This window comes from Sinocyclocheilus anshuiensis, unplaced genomic scaffold (genome assembly GCF_001515605.1).
Source record: "Sinocyclocheilus anshuiensis isolate Anshui unplaced genomic scaffold, SAMN03320099.WGS_v1.1 scaffold6103, whole genome shotgun sequence".
NCBI classification, from domain to species: domain Eukaryota; kingdom Metazoa; phylum Chordata; class Actinopteri; order Cypriniformes; family Cyprinidae; genus Sinocyclocheilus; species Sinocyclocheilus anshuiensis.
Window position 1 is genome coordinate 1 of NW_015540193.1, and position 13,317 is coordinate 13,317.

The 13,317-nt window shown below is 34.9% G+C and overlaps 1 protein-coding gene across 1 annotated transcript; it reads left to right on the forward strand.

Annotated features, from left to right (window-relative positions):
* Positions 1-29: 29 nt before the first annotated feature.
* LOC107687283 (mucin-5AC) lies at positions 30-12,909 on the forward strand. Its single transcript, XM_016484555.1, has 12 exons — positions 30-113; positions 553-659; positions 742-918; positions 1,243-1,451; positions 1,553-1,650; positions 1,741-1,970; positions 2,105-2,169; positions 4,434-4,579; positions 4,685-6,720; positions 6,829-6,893; positions 12,342-12,487; positions 12,590-12,909. Exons 2-12 carry the CDS (start codon positions 645-647, stop codon positions 12,733-12,735), a joined length of 3,333 nt encoding a protein of 1,110 aa, XP_016340041.1. The 5' UTR covers positions 30-113; positions 553-644; the 3' UTR covers positions 12,736-12,909.
* Positions 12,910-13,317: the final 408 nt, after the last annotated feature.

The following is a 13,317-nucleotide window of genomic DNA, read 5'->3' on the forward strand; positions in this document are numbered from 1 at the left end:
TTTGCACTGTAGCGTTGGGGCTCTGAGCAGCGTCTTTGACCAGATAACTTTGCTGAGACACCAAGAGCTCGCCCCAGTCCTGGTGGGCTACCTGAAATTGAATAATGAAACAGGTAGGTCAATTAGATTTAACACTGGGCTTTTGAGTGCAGTTGAGTAGGCATTATTAATCTTATTCATATATTGTTCTTTATTTCTCATATATTATCTTATTCATATTTTTAAAGTTTATTCCAATAATTTTGAAAACTTTCAATGCTAATTTCTATTCTACTCTTTCAATGTTTCAATAAAAATCATGAAAAGTTACATCAATATACACTGGGTTGACAATACCTATCTGTTTATATTTGAGGTATTTGTTAATGTAATACAAATAATGTGCTATAAATTAAGACATTTAATGGGACACAATATAAAACACATAAAATAAGAATAGTGTAGTCTGAGTTTCCTTAAAAAAATCTTTAATGAGTTGCTTTAGGTCATCAAATTATTATTATTTCATACTAGTAGTTTACTTGTGTTTTTCCCCCTAATGTTTTTACTTAGCTTGCCAAGGGGATTCCACAGTTGATTCTTCATGGATATCTATCAACTTTGGTCCTTTTTCCAGACACATCACATATACTAATTTAAAGGAGATGAAAATCAATGTGGTAATTAAGTTTATCCTCAATTATTTTACCCTCTCTGGATGACAACTATTCTGACCTGTTTTTGTCCTTTCTTTTTTTTTAGATGACAGTTCTAAATTCCCTCCCAGCAACAATGAAAGCAGAATTAATATTTGATCCATCTATTGGTGTACTTCAGAATGAGACGCTTATGAGGATGGTTTTGTCCTCTATTCTGATATCTCCAGATGATGGGCAGCTTGAACAGTTCTTTACAGCTTTTACTTACATCACGATAAAGGTGAGCAATTTTACCTGATACATGTTTTTTTTTTTTTTTTTTTTTTCTTTGATAAATAGAAAGTTCAAAAGAACAGCATTTTTTTGAAATATCTTTACAGCTTTTACTTACATCACGATAAAGGTGAGCAATTTTACCTGATACATGTTTTTTTTTTTTTTTTGCTTTACTCCATTGAAATGTATTTTATGAATAAACTTACAGTTATTTAGGCAGACACTTTCATAGGGGAAGGCAATCCGTAAAAGCATCACACAAATAATACATGCTTTTTAAGAGGATATGAAATATTTTGTTCATTTTTTTTCTTTTGTCTAATTTCAGAGAAATATCACAATGATTGAAAACACAGCTGTCAGAGACACAATGCTGAACCTAACTTTGATGGCTCTTGCTCCCAGATTCCCCCTCTTCCAATCCAGTGACTATATGTTGTGGTTCCAAATAAATCTTGTTGTACTACTGGCCAGTTTTCGTCCATCATATTTGGTGGTTATCCCCACAAACCTCAGCTGTGACTCTTACGATGCAATGTGTGTGATTTGATTAAATTTTAATTATCATTGTTTCACTCATCATGCAGATTGTACTTATTTATTTATTTGTAATTTTGTATTTTTGTAATTTTAAACAGATTAAAAGGCTTAGAAAAGGCTTTGGCAATTGTACCATCTGAATTTCTAGAGGACTTGAAGACAAGCAAAGAAATTCTTATTCTTTCACTACCAACAGGTTTGTGATAGCCTATTGTAGTTGAATAATGCTGGATTTTTAAAAATGTTTATTAAACAATGTGGGTTTTTTCCCCCGCATGTGCCATAGGTTGTCCTCAGAAAAATACTCCCTTACCAATAGGCTCTAAATATGTCACTACTGCAACTACATCTTCAATGTCAACCACTCAAATACCAACTAAGGCCTCCACAGGTCCAGCAGTGCCAGGCGAAGTATTTGTTATTCTGCAGATCCGTTTGCATATACAGTATATTGATGCTTACAGTAATCCTGCTTCATTGGAGTATCAGACTCTATCCAGAAACATCACAATGGAGGTATTCAAAGAGATATTTTCACTTTTGCTGTAGTAATAGTAAAATAGTTGTTTTCCCTAATTCTGCCCAAATTATGTTGATAGTGAGATGTATTTGTATGTTATAGTTTATATCTCGGTTTCTTTTCTTTTTAGCTGAATCATTTCTACTGGAAATTGTATGAGCCACACTTTCTCAGATGCTACTTGCTGAGATTCTGGTACAAGACTTTCATATATTATATCAAATTGTTTCATTCAAAAAGTTATCCTTAGGTGTGTAGAGCAAGAAATTAAATATTCAGAATCCTACTGAGAGTGCTGTTCGCACTTTGAATAGATAAGCAGGACACAGCGGTCTATCAAAATGTTTATTCATTTGTTCCTGCATGCTACAAAAAAGTGCTAAATACAATAAAAAAAAATAGACCAGCGAACAGATGAGTTTCAGCCTATAGCTTTCTTCACTACTCACTGTTTTGTAGGCAAATAATTGCACATTGAGACCATCTTTTTAATGCAAACTAAAGAAGGGTCTATGGTAACATGGATGAAAGCACAATTGGTGTTTTTGATGAGTCTTTGAAAGACCTTCATAACTAGTGATGTGAGGGCGATAGTCATACAGGCAAGAGTGTTAATTGTTCTTTGGCACAGGGATGGTAACATATTTCTTAAAACAGGCGGGGACCATGAATAAACCATGGGACTTATTAAAGATGAATATAAACAACTTTTACATCCATCAAGCTAATCAGTGCAGGATCTCAAAACACAGACAGAAAAATACCATCTGACTGCCAGATAAGCGCTATCATGTTTTTTTTTTTTTCAGATTGTGCATAGAAAGTATTCAGCTTTTCAGCCAGTGAAGAGCCTGCTTTCACCAAAGTTTAGCATCTCTTGCTGCACATCAGAGAGCATAGCACAATGTTTTGTAATCACTTATGTTCCCCGATGAGAGACCCACAATGTATGCAGCCCACCCACAGTTTCTGACTAGTGAAAGTCTTTGTAGTGATGGTATATGATGCTTCATCAGTTAACATCTGTGAACACAACGACGACCGCTAAACTCACCCGGAATATGTCCCACTCAATGTCATCTCGAGCCCCCTGTAGCATAGCTTCTGATTGGGTGGGCCAGCGTTTCACCACCCTCCTCTCCAGAGGTTCTTGTCCGGGCCTTTGTTTTTATTCTGGTACGAGGAAAATGGCGATATAATCTGATTTAACAAAAGCTAGTAGCCAGTGAGCTTTATAGCCATTCCTAAACTGAGATTAGCAGTGATCAAGTGTATTTCATCAAGTGTGAAGCCAGCAACTGGATGTATATGTAGACACTGAGCACACCATGAAGCTTAGAGCCAAACCTGTGTCTGCTTGAGGTGTAATTTGCAATTTTGTAAGTTACTAGTTTTTGATAGGGACACTGCTCATTAGTGAACAGGTACTGTAAATATCCCAGTTAGCCCAGTAGGCTAATTTTCATCTGTTGCCCCTTGTTTGAAGGTGGCAACCTAAAATTAAAATATAGTAATTTATCACAAACAACAATTACAACTGTCTACAGATAATAAAACGTATCAACACAGAAAAAAAAAATGCTGCCACGGGAAATCACATTACAAATAATACAAGTAATATTCTTCATTACACTGCATCATGTGCACTGCTTATTTATTTATTTATTTATTGCTGAAATTGAAAATATTTGTTTAGTTAACACTTGTAGTACACTTGAACCCACTAATGTATGAAAGATGTGTTCAAGTGTACTACAAGTGTTAACTAACTAAAAATGTTTCATTACAGAGATAGTATGTTTAAAGCACATTTTAGTTCATATTCATGGTGTCTCAAAATAGCACATTTGAGTACACTTATATGTACTTACGTTTATCTTAAGAAGTACTAAATAATAATTTTTGTATATTATGTACAAAATTAGTGTGTGAAAATAGAGCACTTTAAGTACATTATGGAAGTGCACTTGTTTTTCGCCTGGATTATACTTGAAACATGCACGCATTTAATGAATTTGAAGCTATTTAACTAGTATTATCCATTCAAAGGCCAATGGAAGAATTTCTTCACAATTTTGGGATTGTTTCAACAGGCTGATTTGGAAAATGTTTTGAGCAGATTTTTTGTTGTTATGCTGCAGTTTTTTTTATATTGCTTATCTTGCCATTTTTGCACACTCCTGAGGTATCGATTACTCAGGTCCTTTCCTCTATGCCACTGCTCTGTATTTGTCAATATCACTGTTTATACTTAAGATTGAGAAGGTGATGCAAAATTAAATTTGTGGTCAAGGGTGGCCACATATTGAATTATTGTGATGTGTTACATACTTTTACTGTCCAAAATAATATCAAAATCCAAAAACGTAAGAACAAGCAACATCAAACCTGAACATTCATTATAGTAATTTAAGAACTTTTACATGTATAAAAATAACATCAAATATCTTTCTCTCTAGGCCTGGGTCTGTGGGTGTGGATATGCAACTTATTTTTAAAAGTGACACTGTGTTTCCAAATAAAGAAAGCATTGAAGACAATCTTAAGTCAGCAATTGTTGAATCAAAAGTGTTTCTTGACATTATTCCTTCCAGTGTCGTTGTTGGTGAGTTTCTCATTCTCTAAAACTGTTTAAATGTAGGTAATGTTTTTGCTGTAATCAAAAACATTTTGCAGTGGCTGATTTATACTCACTTTCATGTTGTTTCAGTGAATCAAGATGGCTCAAGTTTGACAACCAGACAAACCCAGTCATCACAAAATGTTCTGATTATGCAAACATCATCTGCTGCAGCACCAGTTCTTTCTAGTGTTGTACCCACTAGCACACCTACTGATCTTTCAAGCACAGCTCCTCCTAATTATGTTTCAATCATTGTAGTTCCTGATCCTTCAACCATAATAGTTCCTACAGATCTTTCAGACACTGTCACTACTGGTCCATCAGTCACAGTTGGTTCCTCAAACACAACAGGTGACACTCATCTGTCAAGTACTTCATCTCCTAATGTTCCCATACTCTCTGCAGTTCCTACTCAGAAATCAAGCACAACTGCTCCTCTTAGAACATTAAGCACAGCAGATCCTGCTCATTTATCACACACTGCTCCCTATGGCCATTCAAGCACAGGGGATCCTACCAATCATTCAAACACAACTGCTCTTACTGATCCCTCAATCACTGCAGTTTTAACCAATCAAACAAGCCCAACTGTTGGATCAAGTACTACAGTTCATGTTGAGCGACCAAGCACAACTGTTCATACAGGAACCTCGACCACTGCAGTACCTACTGATCTGTCAAGCACAACTGCTTCTACTGGTCCCATCACAACTACAGATATTTCAGATTCATCAAAGGCATCTGTTCCTGTTGGTTTCACAACTGCTTCAGTTCCTACTGATCAATCACACTCAGTTGTTCTTTCTGGTACCTCAACTGCTGAAGTGCTTGCACATCTTTCAAGAGCAACTCTTCCTATTTATATTTCAAACAATGCAATTCCCACTGATAGACAAAGCACAACTATTCATACCAAAACCTCAGCCACTGTAGTTCCTGCTGATCTGTCAAGCACAATATCACCTACTGGTTTTACAGACACTGCAGTCGCTACTGGTCCATCAGTCGCAACAGTTTCCCCTGGTCCTTCAAACAGTGCAGTTTCTGCCAGTCTATCAAACACAACTACTTCTAATTATTTTTCAAGAAATGTGGTCGCTACGGATCAACCAAGCACAACTGTTCATACTGGAACCTCAAACACTGCAGTTCCTATTGAATTGTCAATCACAACTGCTCCTATTGCCTCTTTCATCACTGAAGGTCCTACCAATCAATCAGCTGATCCTCCTGGTCCCTTTACCAGTGAAGTACCTACTGATTTAACAGTCACAACTGTTTCCCCAATCACAGCAGATCATACTGATCTATCAAGCACTACTTTTCCTATTAGTCCCACACCCCCCGCAGTACCTACTAATCAGTCAATCACAACTATTCCTCTAGGCCTTTCAAACAGTGCAGCTCTTCCCAGTCTATTAACCACAATAGTTCCTACTGATCTGTCAAACAGAACGGTTCCTAATGACCATTCAAGTATCTCAGGTCATACTGAACATTTAAGCATGACTATTCCTATTGGTCCCTCAACTACTACAGTTCCCACTAATCTTTCAAACACAACTGTTCAGCCAGGCTATTCCACCTCTACAGTGACAAGCTATCCCTCGAGCACAATTATTCTGCTTGATAAGATCAACACCACTGTCTCTACTAATCTGTCAAGCAAAGTCATTTCTAATCCTTATACAAATACTACAATTTCAACAAATACATCAATCACAACTGCTCCAGATGACCATTCAAACAACACAGTTCATACAGTTTTATCAAACACAACTATTTCTGCTGGAATGTCAAGCAGTGTACATCATAAAGATGTATCAAACACAACTGTTCTTTCTAGTCCATCTGGCACTACATTGTCTGTATCCAGCGCAGCTGGTAATCATATCACTACATCTGTAATAGTTTCAAACTCAACACACTCTAAAGTTGTCACCACCTCAACCACATCTTCACTGCAAACCACTCATCTATCAACTAAAGCCTCAACAGGTTCAGCAGTACCAGGCGAGGGATTTGTTATTCTGCAGATCCGTTTACAGCGACAATACATTGATGCTTACAATAATCCTGCTTCTATGGAGTACCAGATTCTGTCCAGAAACATCACTATTGAGGTTATCTAATAAATATTTTCATTTTATACAGTAGTTTTTTTTTCAAAATTCTGTCCACACTACATTTGTGAGTTTAGTGAAAGTTTGTTTCTTTTTGTATTTCTGTAGCTCAATCGAATCTACCGGGAAATTTATGGGACCCGCTTCCTCAGATGCTACGTGATAAGATTATGGTACCAAACTCTCTTCTTTCTTTCTTTCTTTCTTTCTTTCTTTCATCATCCCAGTAGTCTTCCACAAGCACAAACATGTAGGATATAGACAGGAAAATGTAGGGTGAAAGGGTCATCACAAAGATGCTGCAGAGTGGGGATATCTGCTGTATCTGCAAGTAGTTCACAGATGAGCATGCATATTTAAATAGCAAGATGCAGTCAAAAGAGTATCATGTGAACAAATGCTGGAAATTACTGCAGCAGGAGGCAAAAATGCAGGAGAAAATTATGACAAACTTACTTCTTTGGAGCTCAGAAGGATTATATGGGTTGGGATTTACCTAAACCTAAGTTATATAGTTTTCATATGGTGATTATGTATATATATATATATATATATATATATATATATATATATGTTAGTGTACTGTATATGTGGATAAAGCTGGATATATTTAGTAGTTGGAAGTTGAAATTAATTATGCAGTGAAATGGAAATATGGAAAGCATGAGTTGTGTAAGGTTGTTTAATAATAACAGTTTGTCTAATAACTGGTTGGTGATGTGTATCAGTTCCATGGTCAAATGATGCATATAAATGACAGGTTTTAATCTTTTAGTTATATCGCCCATTCCTAAGCAGATGAAATGAAAGTCCTGCCATAATACTTATTCAACATAAGACACATTACAAAATATATTTAGTCCCCTAGTGTGTAAGTCAGAGGCAAACTAAAAAAAAGTCACCTTTATTTCTATATTGCTTTATACAATGTGTGCTAAAGACACTTAACAGTGTTAAACAGGAAAACAGTGTTTCAATAATGCAAACAAAATTAAATTCTGCTGTAAAGCAGCTCTAAAAGGAGGACAATAGTAATGTTGGATAATGGAGAAACCAGGTTATATCAAGGGGCCAGTTCTCCTCTGGATATACAATATTGGCCAGAATTTGTAGGCATAGTGAATGTGATGGATTATAGTGCACTAGAGGTTTTCAAAGTGTAGGGTTAATGTGTGGGCTGTATATATAAATATACTGTATATAGTACTGTGCAAAAGTTTTATGCCACTAGTATTTTTACCAGTTAAATAAATGGTTTTAAGTCAGATATTTCTATCTTTTGCTGTAGTGTGTCAGTAGGAAATATCAGTTAACATTTCCAAACATTCATTTTGCCATTAATTGTAATGATCCAGTGAGTTTTTGTTTGCACAAGGAGTCTGACAACAGCCAGTGCTCCACACAGAGATCTGATCTCATCATCATCCAGTCTGGCTGGAATGACATGAAGAAACAGAACAAACTGAGACAGACTAAATCCAGAAGAACTGTGGCAACTTCTCCAAGATGCTTCAAGAGACCTTCCTGCAAAGCTACCTGAAAAACTGTGTGCAAGTTGCACCTAGGGCAAAAGCTGCTGTAAATGCAAAGGATGGTCACACTAAATGTTGGTTTAATTTAGTTAATAGGAGTTAATTGATAAAGAAAATCTATGACAGCATTCTCATTTTACAACATTTTTACACAAGTGCCTAAAACTTTTAACAGTACTGTAGCTTTGCAGGTAGGTTTCTTGAAGCATCCTGGAGACCTGGATTTAGTCAATCTCAGTTTGTTCTGTTTCTTCATGTCATTCCAGACAGACTGGATTATGATCAGATCAGATCTCTGTGTGGAGCACTGACTGTTGTCAGACTCCTTGTGCAAACAAAAACCTCACTGGATCATTAAAATTAATGGCAAAATGAATGTTTGGAAAAGTAAACTGATATTTCCTACTGACCCACTACAGCAAAAGATAGAAATAACTGAAAATACTAGTTGCCTAAAACTTTTGCACAGTACTGTATATATATATATATATATATATATATATATTAGGGCTGTCAGTCGATTAAAGTTTTTCATCTAATTAATTACCTGATGTGTCGATTAATTAATCTAATTAATCGCAAATTAAAATTTGACTGTGAAAATACCCACAAAAGATCATTTAAAGCTATTATTGTGTTAAATGAGAAAGTATCAAGTAGACTTTACAAAAAGTTGCTTTAGAAACAAACTTTATTTGATTCAACATGAAATTTATTAATAAATGTTTAAGCTACAATGGCCTAACAAACTATGGAACATAAAAAAAAGCATACTTTGAGAAACATCTCTGTATTTCTTTGTCCATGCAATGAAACTGGTAACCAAAAGCTTTGTTATCAACAGTCTTCAAAATACCTTCTTTTATGTAGTGCAAAAGTCGTTCAGGTTTGAAAGGACACGAGGGTGTGTAAATGACCATTTTTAATTTTGGGTGAATTATCCCTTTACAGTTTTCCCCAATTGTTTAGACACAATTCTGGGAACAGCTCACTATTTTCTCAAATCTTCACACACAATTTTAAAAGCTCACACCCAACGGTACAAACAGCTAACTTCTGAATCCCAATTCAAACTTTGCCCTCAGTCAATACAAACAAACTGTCAAAAACACAGACTACATGACTGTTTTTTACACATTGGAGGGATAATAAATTCAAAACACTGCTACCAAATGCTTTAGAAGTTTTCAGATCAATAATTTGGAACTTAGTGAAATCCCAGCACTGACTAATAACTCTTTCAGAAACAACCCTGACAAAAAAGAAAGAAAAAAAAAGAAAACCTGTACTGTTTTATGCGTTTGTGCTTACATAGTTGGATAGTCAACTTTAGATTTAAATCCGTGGTTGAAGGAAGTAGTTCTGCACAAAAAAGGGCTTTTAAAGACACTCTGTTGTTGTTTTTTATGTATTTACACACTCGTGCCGTCAAACTGTTGTATAAACACAATATCACACTCATAGACGTGAGATCCAGCACTGACTAATAACTCTTTCAGAAACAACCCTGACAAAAAAGAAAGAAAAAAAAAGAAAACCTGTACTGTTTTATGCGTTTGTGCTTACATAGTTGGATAAAGCAATACTGTACATGCTGTTTTGGACAAAAAGCTGACCTTTGAAATGTCACACTGACAAAACATGTAAGGACGAGTCCATGCAGAGTATAATACTTACATTTTCAAAACCTTTATTTCCAAAGGCCAGCAAATGTACAGGTTACTCAGCAACAGCATCAGCATCAGCATCAACTTTCTCATCATCATCTCATCTCAGGTCATCTTCCTCTTCCTCACCATGCTGTTGTCTTGCAACATCAGCATTGTTAGGATCCATTGTTCCAAAGCACATAATTTGAAACAACAACGGAGTGTCTTTAAAAGCCCTTTTTTGTGCAGAACTACTTCCTTCAACCACGGATTCAAATCTAAAGTTGACAGTTTTAACAGCTGAGTCCAAGCCTCCGTTACTAATTCCAAAATGTCACTTTAGAACTAGTAACGAAGGAACGTTGAGTTACTTTATTAAAAGTTTATTGTATTACTGTAGAAAAAAGCTGTGTATTATGTGTATGAGAGAGAGATTGACTGAGCGATTGTGATTACCTGCATCTGATCCAGCATTCATTCTTCAGATCAATTTTATATTCTCAATGAAACATTAGTTTGAATGTCCGATAGGCTCGTACTATCCTTTCATCTGTTAAGGGTGATTTCTGATGACAGTGCTTCTCAGTGCATTTGTTGGCTGCATACAAGCTGGTGTTGAAAGAAAAAATAACTTCCTTGTTCAAAACTACGCTTTAGTATTTTTCAATTTAAAAGTCTTTACCGCTGACTCGTAAAAACAGTCTCTTGTCACCATCTAATGGCGGAACAATGAAATTAACGCATGTGTGTGTTTGGGAATGACATAAGGGTATCGGTTTTTGTGCTAAAGAAACCAGATTTTGTGTTTAAGCAATTGAGAAAAACTGCAATGTTTTTTTTTCTTATTTTAAAAATGAAATTATACTCTAAATAAGAAACTAAAATTGCCATCAGGTGGCATTAAATGTCTTTGAGTCATTCATTCATTCGATTTGTTGAAACGGCTGATTAATTCAGGAATTAAGTAAACGTCTCTCGCTATCAATGGGCCTTTGAATCATTGATCATATATATCAATATATATCGTGCTTCTCAGTGCATTTGTTGGCTGCATACAAGCTGGTGTTGAAAGAAAAAATAACTTCCTTGTTCAAAACTACGCTTTAGTATTTTTCAATTTAAAAGTCTTTACCGCTGACTCGTAAAAACAGTCTCTTGTCACCATCTAATGGCGGAACAATGAAATTAAATCACCATCATGAACACACACACACACTGTTTCCTAATACTAAATACTACTATTATTTATATAAAATATTATTTATTGAATAATAATATGTAATAAACAACAACAGCCATCATAAAAGTTGCTAGGCAATTCAGTCAAAAGTACAAAGGCAGTGCTCTGATATACAGCATTGAATTTACATAAACATGATGAGATTTTGCCAAAACTATTTGCTCTGAAACAGATAATAGAATAGTGAGACCAAAGACTGCCCATTAGATTTACCCAAAACGAAATATATCTCATGTTTAACCACTATATAGACATCAGAGGCAGTAGTAAATTCCAGAAGATCTGGCTGAGTTGAGGCACTCTCAGCGGGTGTAATGAGCGCTGAACGGCCACTGACATGCTGGATCTCACATCTCCGAAACCATTGAAGCAAATTTTCAAATAGACATTATCTTTGTTAAGAAATCGCATATTTGTATGTCTCTCTCTCTCTCTCTCTCTCTCTCTCTATATATATATATATATATATATATATATACAGTCAAACCAAAAATTATTCAGACACCAGATATAATTTTTGATATTTTTACTAGTGGGTGCAGGACACTATAATTAATTTATGTGAGGATAGCAAAATAAAGTAAACTGTGACATGTGACATATTATACCCAAAACTTCTTCATACAGTGTACTACCAGTAAAATTTATACAAATTTTGGACCAAAAATTTGATTTGACATTTTGACCTGGCCATGTTTTGTTACATACCTTTCTATCAAAGTTATCTAACATTATCAAGATCAAATTTGTTCTGACACAGTTTAACTCTTGAGATCTTGTCATATTTTATTACCATTTTCTAAACTATAGTGAATAAACTGTGATAATGTGAGAAAGTGTCAGAATAAATTTTGGTTTGACTGTATATACTATATGTATGTGTGTGTGTGTGTGTGTGTGTGTGTGACCAGGAGAATGGCTGCTGTAATCAAAAACAAGGAAGAACCAAGAAAATATTAATAACTGATTACATTGTAGTCAGTGTATGGTTTATTTTCTGAAAGCTTGTTGTTTTTTATGTTTTTGCATAGTACAATAAAACCGATATGATATATTGGAGTTTGACTTTCTTGCCAAATAATTTTGCCATTTTAATACCTTAATCTAAAACCAAACGAGTAATCAAAATGAAGCCTACACCTTTATTGTAGTAGTTTAAGTATTGGTGATGTCTAACATTAAAATATTTTTTTTGTCCAGGCCTGGGTCAGTGGGTGTGGATACAGAACTTATTTTTAAAAACCAGACTGTGCTTCCAAATGCAACAAGCATTGAAGAATCTCTAAAGACAGCAATTGCTGAATCAAAAGTGTTCCTTGGTGTGATTCCTTCGAGTATTACTGTTGGTGAGTTTCCTCATTTCCTCAAACTGTTTTTTACTGTAGCTAATGATTTGCTGGAATTGTTCGTTCATTAGCTGGTTTGTACTTGTTTTCCTATACTTTCAGTGGAACAGCTAGATTCAACTTCAACCACCAGCCAAACTCAGACATCACAAAGTGTTCCTATAATGCAAACATCATCAGCTGTTGCACCGGTTCTGTCTAGTATGCTGTTCATGCTACTGCTTCTGCTATGGAATGAAACACTGTAATTCTGCAAAGCTTTACTCCATGCATCACATTCAAACCTACAATTAATATTGTGACAACTCTATTATCTGCTTTTGTGATACATTACTCTTGGTTTTATGTAATGAAAATTGTGATTAACCTGATACATTCAATAATTATTCTTCAGGCATTTCTTGGGTATTTCAGCACCTATAACACCATAACTTGCATTTTGCATTTTCTTTTCTTGGATGTTAAAGAAATTAAAATTCAGAGCATTGTAAATAAAAAGCAAAATGCAATACAATGATTTTGATTTAAAAATATGATATATAATTAATTTTGTTGAATTTAATTGTAAAAATCTAGTAATCTGTACTATTTGTGCACTATGCCTTTGTTATTCATAAAAGTGTAGTTAATATAACATTTATTTGTATGAGTACCAATTTGTCAAGCTAGTTTCTGTTTACTAGAATGCTTTGCTTCAATAAATGCTGAAATTATTTTGTCTTATTTATTATTATTATTATTATTATTATCATCATCATTATCATTATTATTATTGCGCAAGAGTAATATATGAGAAGATCTGTTAGTGTTTAATTTTCTGTTATGTTTGG

Excerpts from the sequence above, each read along its gene's own strand:
- LOC107687283 (XM_016484555.1), top strand. Across the intron at positions 1,452-1,552 it reads TGTGACTCTTACGATGCAAT|ATTAAAAGGCTTAGAAAAGG; the intron begins GTGTGTGATTTG and ends AATTTTAAACAG. Across the intron at positions 1,651-1,740 it reads TATTCTTTCACTACCAACAG|GTTGTCCTCAGAAAAATACT; the intron begins GTTTGTGATAGC and ends CATGTGCCATAG.